At 35.1% G+C, this 24,539-nt stretch overlaps 1 protein-coding gene across 3 annotated transcripts; it reads left to right on the top strand.

Moving 5' to 3' along the window:
- The first annotated feature begins 11,171 nt into the window (after nt 1-11,171).
- On the top strand, nt 11,172-23,478 carry LOC132311844 (uncharacterized). 3 transcript variants are annotated; one of them, XM_059809967.1, is made up of 7 exons: nt 11,172-11,301; nt 16,663-17,169; nt 17,550-17,711; nt 18,114-18,197; nt 18,849-18,896; nt 19,000-19,448; nt 22,607-23,478. In XM_059809967.1, the coding sequence occupies exons 1-7, from the start codon at nt 11,265-11,267 to the stop codon at nt 23,216-23,218; spliced, it is 1,899 nt and encodes a 632-aa protein (XP_059665950.1). In that variant the 5' UTR covers nt 11,172-11,264; the 3' UTR covers nt 23,219-23,478. The 3 variants fall into 3 exon arrangements, with proteins under 3 accessions (XP_059665950.1, XP_059665952.1, XP_059665951.1); XM_059809969.1 differs by lacking the exon at nt 11,172-11,301 and adding an exon at nt 15,150-15,720; XM_059809968.1 differs by lacking the exon at nt 11,172-11,301 and adding an exon at nt 15,150-15,726.
- Nucleotides 23,479-24,539: the final 1,061 nt, after the last annotated feature.

The following is a 24,539-nucleotide window of genomic DNA, read 5'->3' as shown; positions in this document are numbered from 1 at the left end:
AGAAATTGCACTCATCACCAAAACCATGAGAAGAGTTCTTCAAATGAAGAAGTACCAAAAGAGCAACAATCTCAAAAGAAGTGGTTCCACAAGTGAGCAAGGAAAAAGAGAAGCACCTACTTGTTTTCATTGTGGAAACCGGGGCACTTCAAATCGGATTGCTATGCATACAAAAATGAAAAGGAACGGAAAAAGAAAGCCCAAGCCATACGTGCTACATTGGAGGATGATGATTCAAATAGATCCGGAAGTGATAATGAACTCAATGAATTGGTCAGTCTTTGCCTCATGGCCGATAAAGATGAGGTAAACTCTAACCATGACTCATTTGATTTAGAAACTACTTATGATGAATTAGTTGATGCTCACAATTACTTACTTGATGCTTTTAAAGAATTGAATAATGAATTAGGAAAAATGGTTCAAAAGTGTGCTAGTCTTAAAAGAGAAAAATACATTATCTCTTAAAAGCTTGAAAAATCTTTTCTTGAAAATGAAGTATTGAAAAAGGAAAAAAGAATGTGAGTTAGCTAAAGAATTGACATCTATTGATTTAATTTCCGAAAATGAATCCTTGAAAGTTATAATTAAAGATCAAATTGAGACTTTAGCTAAATTCACAAAAGGTAGAGATAATTTAAGTCTTATGCTTGGCAAGCAAAGAAATGTTTATGCTAAGGATGGGCTTAAATATGATCCTCACAACAAAGATTCTTGTCTAATAAAGAAGAGAAAACCTTTGAATGACTATTTTGTTAAAAATTCCTCTCAAAGTCCAAAATGCAATTATTGTAAAAGGCTTGGACATAAGATTAATCATTGTCCCATTAGGCCATGCAAAACAAAAGAAATTTGGGCTATTAAATGAACATATATGCCTCTTCCTAACTCTCATGGACCCAATAAAATGTGAGTACCAAAAGAAGATTACTTAAATTCCTTTTGTAGGTTTGCTTGAAGACTTCATCATCATCCAAGGACAAGTGATTCCTTGATAGTGGATGCTCAAGACATATGACGGGAGATTGTTCAAAATTTCTCTCAATCAAGCCTCACAAAGGAGGAAACGTCACTTTCGGAGACAACTCAAAAGGCAAGGTCATTGGCATTGGATCTATTGGTATCTCTTCTTCCCAATCTATTGATGATATGTTACTTATCAAAGGCTTAAAACATAACTTGCTTAGCATTAGTCAATTATGTGACAAAGGTTTTGATGTGCTATTTAAAATGGATAAATACATTGTTGAAAAGAATAACAATGAAGTGTTTTATGCTCTTAGAAATGGTAATGTGTATACCTTGCTTCTATGTGAATTGCATGATCAAAATGTTAAATGCCTTATATTTTCAAATGAAAATAGTTAGTTGTGGCATAGAAGATTAGGTCATGCTAGCATAGAATTGATTTCAAAATTATCTAAGCATGAGTTAGTCAAAGGCCTCCCAAAGACTAACTTTTCAAAAGATAAAACTTGTAGTGCATGCCAAATAGGCAAGCAAATCAAGTCATCATTCAAAAGAAAAAAGGATATAACAACTACAAGACCACTTGAATTAATTCATATGGACTTATTTGGTCCGGAGAGAGTAGCTAGTTTAGGTGAAAAACTCTATGCTTTTGTCATTGTTGATGACTACTCTAGATTCACTTGGGTATTTTTCCTTACACACAAAAATGAGACTTATACAATTTTCTCTAAATTTTGTAAAAGAGTTGAAAATGAAATAGAGTATAAGATTAAAACCATTAAAAGTGATAGAGGTAGAGAATTTGACAACCAAGATGTTGAAAGGTTTTGTAATGAAAATGGATATAATCATAATGTTTCGGCTCCTAGAACTCCTCAATAAAATGGAGTTGCTGAAAGAAAAAATAGGTCTATCCAAGAAATGGCTAGTACTATGTTGAATGAACATAAGTCTCCTAGATCTCTATGGGCCGAAGCCGTTAGTACCTCATGCTATGTCATAAATAGAGTCATCATTAGAAAACTTCGTAATAAAACTCCTTATGAACTTTGGAACAAAAGGAAGCCAAACATTGATTATTTTAACGTTTTCGGATGCAAATGTTTTGTATTAAATGATAAAGACAATCTAGGAAAATTTGAACCTAAATTAGATAAAGGTATTTTCCTAGGATATTCTTCTCGTAGCAAAGCATTTAGAGTGTTTAACAAAAGAACACTTGTTGTTATAGAATCCGTACATATTGTATTCGATGAGTCACAATTACCCCATTCTATATGTTCATTGGATGATAATGAGGATGTAACTGAGATTGAAAAGAATTTTGAGAATCTTGATCCATACAATTCATCTCTTGAAGATCTCCCCAAAGATGATCTAAAAAAAAGTCATCCTCATAAAGACACACTTCCTAAGGATTGGAAGCAAGTGCCAAATCATCCAATAAATCAAATCATTGGCGATATATCCAAAAGAGTAAGTACTAGGTCTCAAATTAATGATATATGCAATTATGTGGCTTTTGTCTCCCAAATTGAACAAAAAAATATTCATGAAGCCAAAAATGATGAGTCTTGGATCTTGGCCTATTTTAGAAGAACTTAACCAATTTGAAAGAAATAAAGTTTGGGAATTGGTTCCAAGACCTAAAGATAAGACTATCATTGGAACAAAATGAGTATTTAGGAATAAAAAGGATGAATCAGGAACAATTTGTGAGAAACAAGGCTAGACTTGTTGCTCAAGAGTATAACAAGGAAGAGGGAATTGACTATGATGAAACCTTTGCTCCCGTTGCTAGGCTTGAAGCCATTAGAATGCTCCTTGCATTTGCATCCCATAAAAACTTTAAGTTATATCAAATGGATGTAAAAAGTGCATTCTTAAATGGCTTCATTAAGGAAGAAGTGCATGTAGAACAACCACCGGGATTTGAGAGCTATGATTGTCCTAACCATGTTTATAAATTGTTAAAAGCATTGTATGGTTTGAAACAAGCTCCAAGAGCTTAGTATGAGAGACTAAGTGGTTTCCTACTTGAAAATGATTTTATTAGAGGAAAAATTGACAACACTCGTTTTACTAAAACCATTGATGGCAACCTATTAATTATTCAAATATACGTTGATGATATCATATTTGGATCATCCAATAGTGTGCTTTGTGAAAAGTTCGCCTCTAGCATGCAAAATGAGTTTGAAATGAGTATGATGGGTGAACTTACCTTCTTTCTAGGATTGCAAATCAAACAAACACTTGATGGCATTTTCATTTGTCAATCCAAGTATGTTAAAGATTTGCTAAAGAAATTTGGCTCGGAGGAACTCAAACATGCCAAAACTCCCATGAGTTCATCTTTGAAACTTGATCAAGATGAGAAAGGTAAAGATGTAGATATTGTAATACCCCTAATTTTAAAAGGATAGTCTCAGTATTTTATTATTTATCTTATTGCATTTATTATTGGATTTTATTATTTTATAATTGACTTATTTGAATTAAGTGGAATTAATTGTATTTTTGTTTTATTTTCGCTAAATGAATTAAATGTTTTATTTTGGTTTATTTGAAACTGATTAATTGTATTATTTTTGGTTGGAATTTACTTGTTTTATTGAAATTAAATTGGTGTAGTTATTATACTGTTCAAAATGGGTTTATTAAATTTGTGTTACGGTTATAGCTTTAAGTTAGAATACATGTTGGGTCGACAAAGTTTTGTATTAGGGCTCTGTCTTTAATTAGACATGGATTAGGGTTTTAGTGTCCTAAGCCTATAAATATAACATTACTGTGGGTTAGGGTTTGAGAAAACTTAAAAACGTTATTCTGTAAACCGAGAAACAAAGGAGAAACAAAGAGAGGTTGTGAGGGAAACAGAGTAACCTTGGTGAAGGTCTCGGCTGTGGTTTAAGGGTCGAACTTAGGAGAAGGGAAGGCTGAGCAGTATGAGGTGGAGTTGATGATAACCGGACGTCGCCGGAAAACTTAGGAAGACGGCAACAAAGTTTTGAATCCAAAACTGCAAAGGCAAGTTCTTTTCTTCCTCTTTCCCGTTGGTTTGTGTTCTGTGCACCTAGATAGGCTCTAGGGTTTAATGAATCATAAAACTAAATCGTGCATGTTTAATATATATTAAGTTCATCGTCTGTATGTATTAAACTTAATCTGTAAGTGTTACTGCAAGTTGGTTTCACCTTTTAATCGTTGAGCATGTTAAAACGGTAGTTGCTTTAATTGTTCTTTTAATGCAAATTGTGGTAAACAAAGGACTGGATTGATAATTGGATATAATTTAAGACCCTTAGGTTCAGTTTTTACCAAGAACAGAAGGGGTGGAAGCGGCCGGAGACGAAGCAGAAGGCCGAAAGAGGTTCAGGCTTTTTTTTTTTTTTAATTGAGCCTGCTCAATGTGTTTGGAGCCAGCTCTTTTTTTTTAATTGAGCCTACTCAATGTTCGTTTGGAGCCTGCTCTACAAGTTTAAGAACAGGCTCCCTTATATTCGTGAAATCTGGACTTTTGGGCACTGTTTGGGACGAATTTGGTATTCTGAAATATTTGTGGAAATGTACTGAGGGTTTTAAACGAAATTTCATGGATTATTAAAACCTCATATGGCATAAATTATACCTGTAGGCTAATGGATAGAACAGTAAAAAAGTATACAACTTTGCATGCTGTTAACGGTTGGAGGGAAATTAATCGCTTAGTTTAATTCAGCGAATTAATGGATTATAGCATGAGTTTAAATCTCGTTTTAAATGCACAGTAAGGTTATTTATTTGTCAGATTTAACCTATACATACTCTAGATTTTAATTGCTAAAATATTTGTCTTTTTCTGCAAATTACATGAATTAAGGATTGGATATAATTGCTGAAATATTATATACTATTCTGTAATTACCTGGATTATGATTCTGGATTTAAATTGCTGTACTATTATTTATGGTCTGTAATTTACATGGTTTTGGACTTTAATTGCTGAATTATTATTTTAAATTCTGGCAATTATCTGGATGTTGTGGATTGTATGCACCGGTATGGGACGGTGGCATACTAGGGATGGCTTAACTCAGAATTCTAAGACCTACCCTATTGGAATAAGGGAATGGATTGTAAAAATTGAATCATACTTATATTTAGGTTAGATCAACTGAGTAAGTTAAGTGACCACCTGGATTAACTGTTGGTTGTAGTTAAGTCATATCAACTGAATAAGTTGGGTGACTAACTGGATTATGAATCGTATATCAAATCAATGAACAATTGAGTGACATACTATAGTTTTGGATGGACTTTATATATATGATTATGGTACCATAACATGAGCTTGAGTCTCATAGTCGATGGTTAAGGCGTATATATGGAGTGGATGCGTAGCTGACTATTATAGGTTGAGGTATACCCTGTTAGGCTTAGGGACTCATGCCCACTTAGGTGCGTTTTGCATATTGCCTTCTCTTTAGGTTGAAACCCCCTATATAGTCCAGTGAATGTCCTTAGTGTGGATATATATATATATATGTATGGACTAGATAGATATTGTTGAGATATTTAGGGTGTATCTGCGTATCGGGTTACTGTATGGATTACAATTAGATTAGAACTTGTTCGTGGGCCTGAACCACTCTTATATTTTTCAAATAACGGACGGTTCCAGTCTTAGGGCTTGTTCAGCTGAGCAGAGGCGGTCATTCACTCTACCGACGACGTAGGATTTCATTCCATGTTTAGAGTTGGATTTTATCATCAGTTTTTATTTTCGATTGGTTTTTATTAAGAGTCCACTAGATGGATTCCCGATTTGTAAAATAATGGAAGTTTTAGAATATTGGATTTTAACATTAATACTTTGAGGATGTTATTTAATTAGTATTCTTTTCAGCCTTAATTTTTATTTCTTAATTCAATTTTGTATTCCGTGTTCGTTTTAAAATATTAATTGTTTGATATTCCCTTGGGTTTGGGCTTAGGCTGATCAACCCGTGTCTCGGATCCGAGGGGTATCATAGATATCAAGAAGTATAAAGGCATGATTGGTAGTCTTTTATATTTAATCGCAAGTAGACCGGACATAATGTTTAGTGTATGCTTATGTGCTAGATTCCAATCTAGTCCTAAAGAATCTCATTTGTGTGCCGTTAAACGTATTTTTCGCTACTTATGTGGTACAATAAATATGGGGCTTTGGTTTCCTAGAAATACTTCTTTCAATCTTGTTAGCTATTTGGATGCCGACTTTGCCGGATGTAGAGTTGATAGAAAAAGTACTAGTGGCACTTGTCACCTCTTTGGTCAATCACTAGTATCTTGGTCTTGCAAAAAGCAAAATTCTGTGGCCTTGTCAATGGCGAAAGCCGAATATGTGGCGGCCAAAAGTAGTTGTGTCCAAACGCTTTACATTAAGCAACAACTTGAAGACTTCGGACTTAAGTTTGACCACATTCCCATAAAATGTGATAATAATAGTGCTATTTGTATTTCAAAGAATCCTATTTTGCACTCAAGAACGAAGCACATTGAGATACGATATCACTTCATTAAAGATCATGTTTCAAAGGGCGACATTGAATTAGTCTTTATAAGCACCAATAAGCAACTAGCGGATATTTTTACCAAACCCCTTCAAGAGGATACATTTTGCTTTATCAAAAGAGAGCTTGGAATGACATATGAGGAGGATGTCCTTTCCAGTAACTAAATTGTGATAAAGGGTATTTCGGCCGGCTGAAAATCACTTATTAGCCGACCGAAAGAAACAGGTTCAGCCGACCGACGTTGTCATGTCAGCCAACCGAAAGTTAGATCTGCGAATTTTATTTAGGGTTTCAAATCGTTTTATTTAGACAATTCATTTTAAGAACTAGGGTTTTTCTCCATCTTCGCCGCTGGTCCCTCTCCCAAGTCTCTCAATCGCCACTGGTTCATCCCCTTCGCCAAAATTCATCCTCTCTGGTAAGTGTATCTTAAATTCCCATCTTCATCAATTTATAATCTCGTATCATCTTTTCATATACGTTTCGATCTCTAATTCATGCACTCTCTGTGAAATCTTCCAAATTCATGCACGAATTCTATGTTGATTCTGTGAGTTGATGTTATAAAATCCTAATATCATCCTATGTGTTCATCTTAGGGTTTCTATTTATTTTAATATTTGCAAAACCCTAATCTTATTCTGTCAAAGCTTCTATTTTTGCAATCTAGAAATCGAATTGGGGGTTCGTCATGTCTCCCTGAAATTGTTCAGTTGTGGGTATCACTTTTGGAATTTCAAAATTGTCGTAATTTCAATCTTGTCGTATTTTCATCCTATCAAAACCCTAGGATTCTTTTGCCCAAATTTGAGGATTTTCTGTGATGTGTTGTCAAAATTAAATTCGGGTTTTTAATTTGCACAAATTTTTGGGTTTATTGTTGAAAAGTTGAGTCATTTGTTTGGGGTTCTTGTTGTTAAATTTTCCATCTGTATATATATTGAAGCTTCCTTGTGTTTCTTGAACCAATTCACTGTGATTGCTTTGTGAGTTACTGTTTTGAGCAACATATTGTCAAGTATTGAGTTTTTATCTCTATCAAAATTTCATCCAACCTAACCCTAAAATATTATGTCTTCCTCTGAGCCTAGAAGAAACCCCCCTCGCCCACCTTCCAAAAGCAAAAAAGCTAGTCATACTGAGCAAGCCGAGGCTAGTAACACTGAGTCACTGCCAGTGTCCAACCTTGCTCTCTTCAAAAACCCAGCCATGAAAAATCTAAATGATACAAAATTCCTTCATAAAAAAGTTGCCTTTGGGAAAGTTTTGTCTAAATCCGAATGTGAGGCTCTTCATCTCAACACTTACGAACTCTTTGATACCATAGGATTGGGAAAATATGTATCTATGGACGTCCCATTCTATCCTCGCTTAGTTCGTCTCTTTTATACACATCTTGAAAAAGTTCCTTATTCTCTGAAAATGGAGTCTTTCGTTGGGCATTCCAACCATTCGTTCCATTCTTGACTTACCTGAGGGTTCCATCAAATAGTTTACCTCATTCACATGGTATCAAGGGGAGGGATTCAATGAGCTTGAGGCCGTACGGCAAATGAGCTACAATAAGCGGATCACAAATACTCAAAAAGTTCACGCCAAACAGCTTACTTTGGAAGCTCGGGTTAATTACAATATCATCATGTATAAAATCCTTCCAAAATCCGGAGGCCGCTCGGATGTCTCATACATGGAGGCCTTCCTCATTTGGTGCATCCTTAATGGTAAGGATTTTAATCTCTCTTTTCTCATGTTTTATCATATTCTTGATTGCCAACTGAGTGAAGACAAACACTTGTTCTATGCTATGCCCTTGAGTTGTGTCTTTCATGCTATGGGGGTATCGGTTGGAAGGGAAGTAAAAACGAATCAAGGGCTTAAAAACAAACTTAAATCCACCACTCTTGGGTTAATGGGGTTTAAAATGGACCATGATGGGTAGTGGTACAATCCTATTGAGAAGGCTTAGAATGAGGCTTTAGAGAGGGGAGAACTTGGGGACGATGGGGAATTTCTTGTCCCTCCTAACATTCCAGCCCTTGTTATCCACGAGGATGATGATTATGATGATCCGTCTCTAGTTGATCCTCCCATTCCTATGCCACCTCTACAGACCGATCCGGCTATTCTCGAGCTCCTCACGCAGCAAAATGCTCTTCTACATGAGCATATCAACATCTCTCGCCAGACTGAAGCTACCGTCAATGATATGGTTGGGCGTCTCGACACTATTGAGGGTGATGTCGACTCAATCAAGAAGAATCTCAAGGAACAACGTATGGCTGCCGATCTTCCTTCTTATCGAGGATCTCTATGCATTACCTTCTTTTATTTTTCAGTTTTTTTTTTTTTTTGCCTCTCTATGCTATGTTTTCTTTTTGAGGATGACAAAAAATGGGAGAAAATGTAGTCGATATTTGTTGACCATTGGTTTATTTTGGTGGTGTTTGGGTTTAGTTATTGATGTAGTTGTTGACACAGTTGCTTATTATGATAATTTATGTCTATATGCACTCAACCGTAATATTATATCCATGCAAAATTTCCTTGGCTCTATATGTATCCTTGTATGTGTTTATTGCTTAAATTCTCTGTCTTGACATGTAATGCACAAAGTAAGGGGGAGTTTAAAATATAAATGCCTATGTTCATAATCTTCATTTGATTTCCTTGCTATGAAGTGCAAATGTGTATAACAATAGGGGGAGTATTTTTTAATGCAACTCCACTATTTTCTAAAACACATAAATGTTTTGTTATCATCAAAAAGGGGGAAATTGTTAACCCCAAGATTAATTTTGACGATCACAAAACATTAATTGTATTTTAAGGACTAACATTTGCCTTGAGAACATTTAACAGGCTAGTCTAAAAGTGAAGTGGAAAACAAAGAAAGGTAAAGCCAAGCTAGATATTTTCTATGCACTCCAAAGTCAAAAGAAAAACAAGTCATTCACTTCCAAACTTCAAAGGTGAAACATGGAGAAGATAAATAATCAAGATTGGCAATTCAAATGGGGTAGATAAGTTTAGGGAGTGCCATAGATTCAAATGTTAAAGTAATGTATAAATGTATTGAAGCTCTCATATCCTAGGTTCTTTCATGAGTAGAATAGCATTATATACTGTCCAAAATTTATTTGAAAGCCTAGATACAGAAGAAGAAAAATGGAGGATCACATTCAAAGATTCATAACAATGAGTTGGTTATGGCCAAGAAACATTTCGGCCAACTGAACATAATGTTTCAGCCAACTGATAAGGGTTTTATATGCATCAGCCGACCGAAGAATACGCATCAGTCGACCGACAAGGAGCTTTCTTGAAGTCCCGAGAGCATTAACTTTTATCAATCGTTTCGGCCGACCGACGATTGGGGATCAGTCGGTTGACGAAAGGGTTTCAGCCGACCGATGATACTCTATTAGTCGACCGATGCATAGTCAATTTTAAATCAAACGGCTACCTGCGAACTTGGATTATTGATACCTCATCTCCAACAGCTATATTGACCTCCAACAGCTATATTGACCTTCACTCTCTATAAATAGGAGCTGCAGCTTGTGTTATAACATACACCCATTGAGAGCAATTTGAAGAGCATTCAAGAACTCCATTCTAGAGCATTCAAGGCAATCATTTGATCACTCATTCCATACTAGAGATTTGAGCTTCATTTTATTTATATACTTACTTTAGTTGTGAGCCTACAATTGTAAATCTATCTTGAGAGAGAGATCCAATCTTATATTTCATTTACATTCTTCATTACAAACCTGTAAGGGTTGGTGTGACCCAAAAGAAGCTTAGGAGAAGGGTGTTCTCTTAGCAAGAAAGAGAAGTAAGGGCTTGCTTCATGTGAAGGTTTGCTCTCCACCATAAATCTCCGTGTCATTGTTTGCAATTTCTTATCCCAATCTTTCTTGCATTTATGATTTGAATTATTATCTACTTTAATTGATTATTGCATAATTATTTATCTCTAGTTGAAATTGTAAATTTTTTTTTTCAAAAAAATTGGCCATTGACTCTATTCACCCCCCTCTAGAGTCAATTAGTGTCTAACAATATATATAAATATATATGTCCAAATACAACACGTGCCATCATAAATGTTTAATCTAAAGTAAGGCCTGAGTTGCATGGTTATGCAAATCGAGAATGCAATTAAGAAAATAAAAAATATAACGAATTTGAGAAAAAGTTATTTAGCGTGTGAGGGAAGAAAAGAATTGGAAGTGTTAAAGCAACTTAGGAGATGACTCATGAGTTGCTTTTATTCCAACAATTAACAATGCAAAGTTTAAATTCTGCTTGTTTGTTTCAGTAATATATAGTACTTGTATTATTTTTTGCCCTTTTCTTTTCTACCAAGAAGCTAATTCATGGGAAGCTAAAACAGAACAGTGTGCAGAAGAAAACAGAATAAAAATGATCAACAAAATTGGAAGAAAAAATTAATGGCTAGACACAATAATAAAATGAATACAATGTGTTGTTGGTCAGTTGGATTAGTCTTTAACTTTTTTGATTTTTGATCGACAAGATCCTTTGCTTGCTATCTCAAGTCTCTCATGGATACTTTGCTGGCTTCCTCAACTTTCGTATATGCTAACACTAGATTTAAATAACAGTTCTGAAAGAGATCATACACGTACGTAACCCAGCTCTAGCTGAACTGTGATATTTGGTACGTACTAGAGCGAATTAATTGGTTGGGCCTGAAAGAACTTGCACACCTTCAACCTTCCATCAATGGCTTCCTCAGACTCTGCCTCTAGTTCCGAAACAGGTACTCCGTATATATATAAAGTGGACTCTAATATCTATGTGGCTCCAAATATCACACACTTGTGCGTGTATAAAGTACGTAGCTAATTACTAGAATATTGTATATAATCATGCATTTCATAAGCAATTAATTAATAGGATGTACCAACTACAGAATCAAAATCAGTGTGCCCCAACTTATAATGCATGGGGTTTACTCTTTTCATTTAGTTAACTGAGCTTTAGTTTCTCATAGATATGCATTGTTTATAGGGCTAAGTGTTGAAAACATCCTGAAGTATACTCTTCCTTCCCAGTACTTTTACTCTTATTTTAAAAATGGTGTAATAAACACATTTAATCTTTTGATATTGTGCAAAATGGTCTGTCATAAATCTGACATAAATTAGTGTTATAATACCCATTTTGTCCTTTTAGTCTTCCCAAAACGCCCATGCAATCATCCTCTGCCGTCCGTGCTCGTCGTCTCCACCGCTGATCCATCTGCTTCACGTCGGAAATTTCAGTGTTCACCGTTGTTCAATCTGCCTCAAACCTGACCATGAGAACCACGTAAGGACCAAGGAAAGAAGAAAGCAGTAGAGAAAGACCCAGAGTAACAAAGTCTTTCAGAAGGTTGTGAGAGTGCTGTTTACTGCCTCGCAGAGTATTCATACAAATTGGTTATTGATCTTATTGAGCTCCTTGTGAATCGACAGGCCCTTGTTGATGCCTTGGATATGGTGCGGACCCAAATGAATTTCAAGAGGCTTTCTCTCACAGATATCAAGATTGACATCAAAAGGGTTCCAAACAAGAAGACTCTGATTGAGCCATGGAGGCTGTTGGTGAGCATCGAGTGTTTAAATTAACTTGCTCTTTTCCTGTTGTAATCAACAGGAAGAGGAGGCGGCGGCAGAGTCGAAGATATGATGGGGAAAATAGTATCCTTTTTTGTTTTTTGACAAAAAAAAAAGAAAAAAAATTATTTTTATATATTTTATAAAATTATTCAATAAGGGAAATTTAGTCGATATAAATTTCAAATGTGTCAAGGGTGTGATATGTACTATAAACATATTTCAGGTGTTTTCTACCCTTGACCCTTGTTTTTTCCTTCCAAATAATAATAATAATATTCAGTCAAGTTTTCCATCTGAATCCATATCCATCTAATGTGGGACAAACTCTTCCACTCTAACCATATATACCCAATTACTCTTTCATCCGAATATATATTCATCCGATATGAGACAAACTCCTTCACTCAAACTCACAACACCATCGTTGTGGGTCGAGTCATCCTACCTACCGGGATGGCAGACCCTCGGATGCTTTCGAGTTGGGTGCTTGGCGTGACACTGGATTAAGGATCGGGATCTGGTTATAATACCAACTATAATGGGTAAATACTTTACGATCCGACCCAAAACTTAAATTATTAGATAGAGCTAACACCCAATCCATATATAGCTAATCACTCTCCTATCTAAAATCGACATGTGGGACAAACCCCTCCTTGTTACACTAGACCACCACCAGGTTAATTAGAACCAACAAGGCCATATACACACAGCCACGCATGCTGATACCGATCTCATTAATGATCAATACAAGCATACAATTTAGGGTAAATTACACCTTTATAATTGAACAAATTAGACATGATTTATAGGAGTAACTTTTTACTCTTAGCTTGTCCGTGAAACAAATTTTATATAATAATGTATGAATTGCCTGTGAAAAGACTTTAATAGCCTTTTAAACTTTCGTAAAATTTTAAGAAAAATCATATAGAGTCATATGACCTTGAAGAATTTTGTTTGTTTGTTTGTTTTATTTTTATTTTTTGTGAAATTTTATATCTATATTTATACTATTATTTTTTAAAAAAAGAGTTACTACTTTTTAAAATAATCCCCGACTTGAATTACTTATATCTATATTTACTGCCTTTTAGAATAATCCCTACTTGAATTATCTATATATATATATATATATATATATATATACTATTATTAAAAATAATAAAAGTTACTGCTTTTTAGAATAATCCCCGCTTGAATTACTTATATCTATATTTACTGCCTTTTAGAATAATCCCTACTTTAATTATCTATATATATATATTTATATTTATACTATTATTAAAAATAATAAAAGTTACTGCTTTTTAGAATAATCCCCGACTTGAATTACTTATATCTATAAGAGTAATATACTTGTACCGATTTGTTGCAGTGAATTACTTAACGTTAACGGAATGTTATTGATTGATTATTTATGCACAATACATGCAAGTGGAGGGCCTACTTCTCTATTTATGCATAAATAGATTAATTAAAAGAAATAAGTCTTGTATCATTACTCGTATCAATATTTATTGCTTTTTAGAATAATCCCCAACTTGAATCTTATATCTATATTTATATTATTATTAAAAATAAAAAGAGTTATTACCTTTTAGAATAGTCCCGACTTGAATTACAGATTAATTAAAAGAAATAAGTCTTGCAAGTATCATTACTCGCATCAATATTTATTGCTTTTTAGAATAATTCCCAACTTGAATCTTATATCTATATTTATATTATTATTAAAAATAAAAAGAGTTATTACCTTTTAGAATAGTCCCGACTTGAATTACTTAATTTGGGATGAAATATTAAAATTTAATAAATAAATAAATTTAATTAAAATGGAAAATATATATAAAAATATAAATACTTTATTCTCTCACATCTTTTCTAATTTTATAAAAAAAGGTTATAAATAATTTCTTAGTTTCTCACTTATATTCTATAATTCAAATTTTATTTATATATAAAGAAAATAAAAATAATTTAATGTCTAATGAAAATAAATAATTAGTCTTTATATATATTCTTTTCCGCCGCCATTACCTACCGTCACCACCACCTTTCCACCGCCTATAGTTCCTTTGCGTCAGTTTGGTAGAGTGGAAATGGGAGGAAAGGGAAGGGAAGGTGATGGAGGGGGATTAAAAATTTGTGTTTGGCAAAAATTGTTGAAAGAAAATAGAAGGAAATGGAAGGGTTTGGAGGTTTAACTTGTGCCTTCAACAGTAAATTTCTTAACCTCCCAAAAATGAGAGGAAATGAAGGAAAAGGGAAAAAGAGACTTGGTGTGTGATTTCAGATGCCAATCTTGCCCTTGATATGGGTTTTGATTGAACTGGAACAGCGGGCGATGGAAACTGATATATATATATATATATATATATATATATGGAAGCTTGCGACAGGTATGGGTTTTGATTGAACTGGAATAGCCGGCGATGGAAACTGATATATATATATATATATATATATATATATATATATATATATATATATATGGAACCTTGCGAAAGATATAGGTTTTGATTTTCTAAATAATCTGAAATGATATACCATACGGGTTTTGAACTTTTGATTCTTGCAGAGAGAGAGAGAAAGAAAGAGAGAGTTGAGAACGAGAAGAGAGATGGGGGCGAGATTGGGGGAGGCTGAAATGATTTGCCTAATTTTTTTTTTTTCTTTTCTTGTGGCCCATCAGTATAGGAGAGTATATGTGTGTGTATATATAATAGAGATAGAAGCGAGATTAGGGAGGCTAAAATGATTTGCCCTAATTTAATTTTTTTATTATTATTTTTTCTTGTAGAGAATATATATATATTTATTTATTGAAATATAAAAAGATATACTAATTAATTTATTAAAATAATTCTTTATTTTTTCTTTCTTTTTTAAATATAATTATTATCTTTCCTTTTTTTTTTTCTTTCATTAAACAACCAAACATAATACTAAATTAAAATTATTATTCCCTTTCCTTTTCCTCGGGACAAATCTCATCACGGATGTTATCTTTCTCCTCCAAACCCACTCTACCAAACATACCCTTAGTTCTTCCTCTTCACTGCCACGAAGTCCTTGATTCCCTCTAATATGCACCCTCTGTAATCCGCCACCCAAGCCCTAATAAATTTTTTTCAATTTCAAATCCCCCAAATCGAATCCGTCACCACTGTCGACGACCACTTCTTTCACCGGGTGACGGCGACGATGCCTTCATTCTGTCTATCTCGATTAGTTCTCTCTCCACTCTCTGATCAAGCCATCGGTGCTGCGGTGGCAAACGATGGCGAGTTGAAAGCGAGGGAGGAAGCCACGGAGTGGGAGAAGGGAGAGAACGGTGGTGTGAAGAAGCCATATTTAGAGAAATTGGAAGGAGACGAATCAGCTGAGGTAGAGGAGTCAGGTCGGTGAGCTTGGCTCCGAATAGTTTATGATCTTCGGTGGAGATGTTCGATTATTTCTATATCTACAAGTACGAGCTTGTGAAGGATTTCGGATTTGGGAATTTCCGTGCGGCGAGGCTGATGAGGAACAAGGAAACGGAATACATTGTGAAATACATTGTGAAAGGCCATAAGGTTCTGGTAAATAGCTTTTTTTTAATCATCAAATTGCTCGATTTTTTTGTTTCCACATCAAATTTACTCAATTGATCCCTCTCTCTCTCTCTATATATATATTTTTGATAAGTCCCTCTCTCTCTCTCTATATATTCATTCATATGGTTGCTAATTGGTTCAATGATGGAAACCTCTTGTGCTTGAAGTTTATCCACGCTGTTATATATAGAATCAGACACAGGTCTGTATATATATATGAACATCAATTGGGTGCTATATATATGTATGTATGTATACACTCTGTTCTATCACTTCTTCGAAATATGTTATAGGTGTAGCTACGAATGGACTAAAATGAAATTAGGTCTTAATCTAAATGTGATGAGGTGACTTCATCAGATCCTTCTGTAGTGGTGGTGGAATTGGCAGGGAAGATGGATGGTGGAGAGGAGAGAGAATTGCGAAGAGGGAAAAGAGAGGTGAGATAAATGGATTAAGAGAGGAGATTGCAGTGTTGTAGGAAGGAGAAGAGGGGTGCTCATGAAAGTGGCAGTGGCGTGAATGGTCGAAGGAGAGGGAGAATGCAGAAAGAGGGTGGAGAGAGAAGAGGGGCATGAAAAATTTGGCAATAGTTACTGGGAGGTTTGTCTTAGAAAGGCCAAACGGCCTACTTCTGTATAATTTGCCCAAACCTTAGGAGAGGTGAGTGCAACTTACCCTATAATATATTACAAGCTAGCTAGCTACATACCATGCATGAACTACTAGTAGTACTTCATCACATGCATGCATACATCCATGCAGAAACAGTAGTGCTATGTACTTAATTAGCTAGCTACCATGCAATTAATTTAAGTTAAAGTATATGTATCTAATTGATTGATGATATATATGGCAGAGGGAAACAGAAAATGTACATATATATATATATCTAATTGATTGATAATATATATATTGCAGAGGGAAACAGAGAAAGTACATTTGAGAAAAATCTTCTAAGCGCATACCGGCCATTGTACGTAGCAGCATTGACAGGTGATTGGGAGAGCGCCAAAGAATTCTTGAAAAGAGAACCAGATGCAGTGAGGGCAAGGATCACCAACAACAAGCATACAGCACTGATGGTGGCGGTTAGGTCTGCACAGGGGAACCATTTTGTGAAGAACCTGTTGGAGCTCATGTCACCTGAAGATGTGGCTATAAGCTCCGCCTTTGGAAAGTCCACAGCTCTGCACTATGCTGCAAGAGCGGGTAACATTGAGGCAGCCATGTGGTTAGTGAACAAGAACCCGCGTTCGCTTTACCTTTGCAACATTGACCGACGTGTACCTCTCGAAGAAGCTGTCATGTTCCGCCGGAGGAATTTGATTCTCTACTTATTGGAGGTGACTATTAAATATATCAACATCAAAACTGATGGAAACTTTCCTATCGATCTTCAAGTCATGATAGCTGGTGATCAATTTGGTGAGTAACTAATATTTTATTTGCAAATGATTTTGTGCTTTTACGTATACTTGAGTAGAATAAATGCTTTAATAGTCATTTTAAATCACTTCACGTTGTTGGATTAAAAGAAGGTTATGCATTATTGATCTAAAAGCCTAATTTATTAAAAAGAATGCGACTTTAATATAAGTCGATAGGTTGGTTCTTAATCCCACTTTTTCTTATCAAAAAAAAAAAAGTCGATAGGTTGGTTCTTAAAGGCATCAACTTATTACCATTACTCAAGGGCACGGGTTCACCTAAGTCGATTTTTAAAGCCGATCAACTGAACATATATATATATATATATATATATATATATATATATTTTAAATTATAAATTTAGTGCTTTATTACAGACATTGCTCTGTCGTTGGTTCAGCGCCACCACGAGTGGGCAAGGATGGCTCCCAACTGGTCACCGAGAGAGCTCTCTTCAGCATTGCATTTAACCATTCTGAAGCCTTATGCATTCCGAAGCGGAACACACTTGAATTGGTGGCAACGCTTAATTTACTCCTGTAAGTCCAATCAAAACTAGTACTTTCTTCTTTCTCCCCAAAAAATTCCAGAAGCACAACTAGAAAAAATAATCATGATTCTTGATTCTGCTTACACAATTTTGAGTCTGTTGTTTGTCATATGTTGATGGTGTCAGCTAGCTAGCACGAAGCAATTCAATCACTCTTACAAAGCTAGAAAATTAAATTAGAGCAATGCTAGCTTTGATGACATTGTCACAACTGATTAAGAGAGAGAGGGGTGAGTCGTGTCTCTCTCAATCAGTTGTGGCAGTGTTGATATTATATTGTTTTTCTGTAAATTATCCTAGACTGTCACTTGTTCAACATCACTCTTACAAGGCAATTTAATCACATATCTGTATAAGGACATTTTTACTAACATATTCTTTTCTCACCTAGACGTTCCTATGAAGTTGGAAGACTTTGCATACCATTCTACCCATCAAGGAGATATCGAGAATCCTGTCGACAGCTTCATTCCTGGTATGTTAAAGTTTTTCTTTATTGATTTTTATTTTGATTTTTTTACTTTATTTTCTTGATTAATGGTAAGACTTGATTTTGAATTTTATCCCTCCTTTTTAGATGTCATTTACCTTGCGCTTGGGAATTAGCATTAAATTTAAAATTAGAGAAATTTTAGTTTAAAACCCGAATTCCGTGCTTTCTAACATAGCCCAAGATTTGGAATTGGACTGAAAAACATGATTGAGTGTCAGAGCCTGCCCTTGGATGGGCTTGATCTAGTCGGCCCATAGCATGGGGCAGGTCTAGATTTTCAGGCCTGACCAATTTTTGGACTTGGGTTGCATGTTGAAATAAAAGCCCAACTCAGTTAAAATCCATTCATTTTGTATTATTTCGTATTTTATATGGTAGGAAAATTAATTTATAGTAACATATATACACACAACATCATAACAACATTACACAAACAAATAAACTGTAACAAATATAATATTTTCAGCCCAAACATGTAACCACTACTTGAAAAGGATGGTGGAGTTACGGGTTGTATTGTTCTTACCATTGGTCTAGCAAAAAAAGTAAAAAGATAAAAAGTAACATGAATTTGCTATCTTGTTGATCTTTGTAACTTCACTCCTGATTTATTTATTTATTTATTTTTTTCAGTGAAGCAAAAGTTGTATAATGTATTTTGGAAAGTCACTCAAATGTTAGGTATGGGACGAGTAAATTGCTACTCCAAGTATATGCATATATATATATATATATATATATATTCTTTTTCTATCTGCATCTTAAAAGTTCTTTTGAATTAAAGTGCCAGAGATAAAGTACTGGCAAGAGCTAAAAGGGAAACATTATCAAGTACTTGAGCTTGTCAAACATCTTTGCAACGATGTCGCGAAGTTAAATTACTCGGAAGCTGAAGAGACAATCAGGATACCTTTAATAAAAGCAGCAAGTGTTGGGATCCCTGAAGTTGTTGAAGTGATTTTTACAGTATTTCCTGATGCAATAGCTAACATTGAAACGGACATGGGACAAAATGTATTCCAAGTTGCTATTGTGAATCGTTGTGAAAGCGTATTCAACCTCATCTACCAATTTCGAGAGGAGGCAAGGGAAACAATTTTATCGTATGCAGACAAAAACCTTCGCACTTGTCTTGATTTAGCAGCATGTTTAGAGAGTGAACAAAAACTCTATCTAAGAGCTCATGCAGCTGGTGCAGCTCTACAGATGCAACGCGAATTGCAATGGTTTAAGGTAATCATTTGCTTTTAAATAACAGATTTATTTATATTTCATAGTCATCTTTAAGTTAATTTGATTAAAGGTGTTTAAGAATGAATTCACTGCACTGGTAATGCATATAAGAGAATTTTATTTTCGACAAGTTTTTGAGCATATACACAAAAGATGACTGTATTCAAATAGTAATGGGTGAAAAAGTCACGCAACACAAAAATAAATTTATATTTGAAAAGTTTAATCCAAAAAAATTCTTATGGGACAACTTTCACTGTTCATTTTCCACACTTATGTCAAAATTACCCCTACGTTTTTAGGCTATTACCCAACTACCTCTTTCCCTCTCTATTTCTATCACTCTTATTACAGTGCACATACTCTCCAGCGAGACTCAGTCTGACTACCAACCAGTCATTGTGTCATCTTTTTCTTCTTTCACTGAACCATTCAACCCGCCTAGTTCGACAACCCACCCAGCTTGACACCATTCCGACCTGTAAACTATTGATAAATAATAAGGAACCACAAATCCATAATGCAGAACAATGAGGCATCAGCATGCCGCTTGTGGTACCATACCAACATATCCAACACACATATATATTGATTCTCCTTCTTCACATCCACATATCAGAGTTCAAGAATTCTAAATTTAACTTCGTGTTCTTAAAATCCATGTGTTAAGGGATTCAAAATCATTACATTGAATTGAAAATTTTGATCGTGTTTTAGATATGTATGTGTGTGTGTATATATATATATATATATGCATATATACGAGTGTGCTTATAGATTCAAGTGACGTGCAGAAAAGATTCCACTAGCAGTATAAGCGGATTGGTGCTGGTGGACCTGAATGTTTACGATCTAACCTCTATTAATGGCTACGGCATAGTAGCTCGGTCTTAGGGTCTACCTCTCTGGTGTTCAATGTCAGACCCTCCATTCCTTGTCATCGTCGGGCCACCTCGTCCACCATCACCGCCCTTCCTCTACCTCACTTGCATCGGAACCCTCAACAACTTCTTCTCACAATTTTTGCTATCGCAAACCATCTTTTATTTTTATTTTTTCGCATCGTAAACAAACAAAAAGCATAAATGGGAAAAACATTTACATATATAATGTATATATACATATATATATATATATATTTAAAAGCAACCCTACAGGGTAATATATTGACTACAATATAAACGATCCTTTTACATTACCTTATGGTCACTGCTAACAAAAACTCCAAACCCAAACGAGTCGGAACAGTCTAAGAAAGACTCTGGTTATGGCTCATACAATGTGGTGATTGATGAACTAGAGGAAAGCGGTGAAGGGGTTCTTGACCCACATTAGCTTATTTATAAAATCACGACCGAACTGATACACTAAAGTACAATCTGAATTGTACAGATCAAATGGGATCGGATTGAATTCACAGATTAAATGGATACCCTTATAAATTTGTAGTGAACTCAAGCAACGCCTTGACAACTCAATCTGATTTATTGAAGTTTTCACACTTTTTTTTTTTTTTTTTTCTTTTCTCTCTTGCTGAGGTCCCATACGTGGTGGGCTCAATCCTTATATACTACAGGACAATGCTTGGATCAACTTTATCCGCTAGCTGAGTTGGTCTAATAAAAATCTAACAGATTTCATATAATTATATAATATTAAAAAAAAATAAAAATAAATCAAACCCGCTTTTATAACGGGTTAATTGGCCTACATATTTCTCATTCTGTAATGCAAACAACCCTGCCTGAAACGGACCTCCCTCATCACGCACAACCTCCATAATACCTCTGACATTTGCAGCTGCCACCACCGTATCTCTGCTGTCCGTAGCATAACCCTAAAATAACACATCCGAAATCTTTATCAAAGTCGTGATATCTGCGGGAGACCTTTCTACCTTAACATGCACTCCACCTCTCCGATGGATTCTAGGGTCTTTGATGCTATGCTCCCCTTGTATGTACTTGAATGCTACTTTGGGCAAGGGTGAGTGGTTTGGACTGTCAGAGCTTCTCACCAGGAGAAAAACGTGGCGTAATAACAGATTTCTCCTCTGCAATGTCTGTTGGAGTTTCGGTAGGTTCTGGTGGAGGTGAGGATGCTGACAAACCGGATTCTACCTTATTAGGTTTCTCTAATTCGGTCATTTCTTCTCTTAATTTGGTGGAACTATAACAAGAATTCACCAAATTTAACACATAAATTAAAGATGATTCAAACAGAGGGAGAGAATTGTAGCTGAAGGAAATAGTTGGAGGAAGTTAATTGTCGTTGGATAGACTAAATGCATGTGATTAGGTATCCATCAACGATGGAGACATATAGTTATTTGCATGACTTATATTAATGTTATGGAGTATTAATTTTCAAACCCAACTCATCTTTAACTTAACAGATTTCTTGTTTGTTGTTTGAGTTTTGGGTTTGAGATAGTTTGGTGGGTGTTGTGGTAATGAGTGGCAGAGGAAGAGATGGTGAAAGGATGGTGGCGTTGGGTGATGGAGGGGTGGAAGATGACGGTGGTTGGATTAGGGTTAGGGAATTTTGGAAGTGGAAGCACAATTATTTAAACGGGCATGGAGATTGAGACAGGTAACCCGTTAAAAATGAGTTTAATCCATTTTTGACTTTAGAACAGGTATCAAATTTTTATTAGACCACCTCTAGCACGATAAGTTTGTCCTCCTATGGAAGGACTCAAGCATTATTATCCTATGAGAAATGATAAAAATCATGAATGATTTTCATGATATATTATCATGAATGATATGGCATGTGAGTTGGCAGCCAATTGTAACTTAAAAAGTAAAATTTTCAGAGATAAAATAAGAGAGAATAAAAACTCTAAAACAAAGTAAGTAATAACATGTTGAAATGATAGAAGAAGCCTAATGTTAGGAATTTTCTTTTTATTTTTTATTTTTCATTCTATCATCGCGAAATGATAGAATAACCTCGACCTCAGCGGTCAGAGGAGCTTGTCCGATCTTAACTCACCCTGGTCCCCCATCCCCCCACCCCCCAAAAAAAAGCTTTTTACTTTTGTTTCTTTTAAAATAAAAGAAAATTCTAGATTTCCTTTACATCACCCTGCCATTGGACTTGACTTATTGTATGATCAACTTTGCTTTCTAACACAGTCATCCAATTACATGCAGGAAGTAGAAAAATTTTCAATTTTTCATGGAACGAGGGAGCTAAGTAGAAATAAGACACCTGCAATGATATTTACCGAGACACATGAAGAGTTGGTGAAAGAAGGAGAAAAATGGATAAAAGATACAGCAAACTCATGCACAATTGTAGCAGCTCTCGTTGCTACTATGGTTTTTGCTGCTGCCATTACAGTACCGGGTGGAAATGATGACAAAAGCGGCCTTCCAATTCTCTTTAAAGACAGAGCCTTCATCATCTTTATTATATCAGATGCACTTGCTCTTTTTTCATCTACTTCTTCTGTGTTATTGTTTTTGTCCATCCTCACTTCACGTTATGCAGAAATTGATTTTCTCTATACCTTACCCAAGAGATTAGTTATTGGTCTTGTTACCCTATTTTTCTCCACGATATCCATGATGGTCGCCTTTAGCACCACACTCTACCTAGTCCTTGGATATGAGAAAGCATGGATCATCGTTCCAGTGACTGCATTTTCCTGCATACCAGTGACCTTGTTTGCATCCTTGCAATTTCCTCTACTTTTGGATATGGTTAATTCTACCTGTGGCCCCAGTATTTTCGGTAAGCAAAGTGATCGTATCCTTTACTAAACCAAATAGACAAGGGAGGAAGTCTAACAAATTATTTATCGTTTGTTAATTTGTATTATTAAGAAATTATATGTGATTAAATTAATTGACATTTTAAGCTGTGGGTTCTGGAGTTTTCACTTCGTGAAATACTGAATTTTGAATAATGCCTTTTGTTATTATGAATCAATATTTGTAATGTCGTTTATGTTTTTCATAAAAGTTAGGGACATACTTTTTCTGGAATAATAATTTTAGGCTCTCTTTGGTTTGGTCGATCACACTTTTGAACTCCTTGGTGTGATAATTTATGGTTAAGAGACATAATGACCCTTTTTTCTTTACGACAAAAAATTTGAGTAACAAGCCAAAAATAAGTCTGGATTTGGATCTAAAAACCTTGAATACAAGTTAATAAACAGTGGAAATTTAGAATATACGAATTCAATTGTCATTTAAAATATATTCGATTATGTTGTTTGGAGTTTGGACATGAATCATGATAGAAATTGTCAATTGTCAAAAAAACAATCATACAACGGTATATGCGGAGAGAGATTATTATTCTGATTGTATTTGTAACAGGGTAGCACCAAATGATTGTAAAACAGTTTTATGTCGGAAGCTATATTTGGTTGTACTTTTATTAATGTGACATTTTTATTTATGTCACAACATACATTTGGTTGTACTTTTATTAATGTGTGGCAAGATATCATTGGTTGACAATAAACGCAAAGGAAAGAAGAAAGTTTCAATCAAAAAACCTGCTAGCCCTCAGAACGGAAGCCTTCTCCCTAGTGGCAGCTTCTTTAATACCATCGAATGGTATCAATAGCCATCTGGAATGCAAGGGGTCTAAATGATTCCCTAACGCAAGCTGAAGTTAAGAAACTTCTTCGAGATCGGAGGGTGGACATTGCTACCATCATTGAGACTAAAATCCAGTCAATCAACATTGATGTGGTGCATAGGGCTATTGTAGGAAATTGGAACCTTGCACACAATTATCAGTTCTCACAATTGGGTAGGATTTGGGTCCTATGGAACCCCAATTCAGTTAATTTACAAGTATTACAGTGCTCCAGTCAGGCAATGCATTGCTTTGAAACCATTCTCTACTGCAGAACTACCTTTTATGCATCCTTTGTGTATGGAGCAAATGAGGCTAATCATAGAGTGAATCTTTGGAATGATATTGAAAAACATTCTTCTACACAGTCAAACTCACCATGGATTATTAGGGGGAGACTTCAATGTCATTAAATCTACTGCTGAAAACTCAGGAGGTTCAAGGAAAACCACAAAGGCCATGTTGGAATTCAGAAAATGCCTTCATCAA

The sequence above is a fragment of the Cornus florida genome, unplaced genomic scaffold, assembly GCF_030987335.1.
Source record: "Cornus florida cultivar Cherokee Brave unplaced genomic scaffold, ASM3098733v1 CherokeeBrave_3.0.0_Hap2_Chr06, whole genome shotgun sequence".
Classification (NCBI taxonomy): domain Eukaryota; kingdom Viridiplantae; phylum Streptophyta; class Magnoliopsida; order Cornales; family Cornaceae; genus Cornus; species Cornus florida.
The sequence above is the reverse complement of the archived record's forward strand: the minus strand, read 5'-3'. Positions and strand labels throughout refer to the sequence as shown.

What these genes read in the sequence shown, in the direction of transcription:
- LOC132311844 (XM_059809967.1), top strand. Translation starts at nt 11,265, where the DNA reads ATGGCTTCCTCAGACTCTGCCTCTAGTTCCGAAACAG. An exon ending in TGCCTCTAGTTCCGAAACAG is followed by an intron (nt 11,302 to 16,662) that starts GTACTCCGTATA and finishes TATATATTGCAG; the next exon opens with AGGGAAACAGAGAAAGTACA. An exon ending in GATAGCTGGTGATCAATTTG is followed by an intron (nt 17,170 to 17,549) that starts GTGAGTAACTAA and finishes GCTTTATTACAG; the next exon opens with ACATTGCTCTGTCGTTGGTT.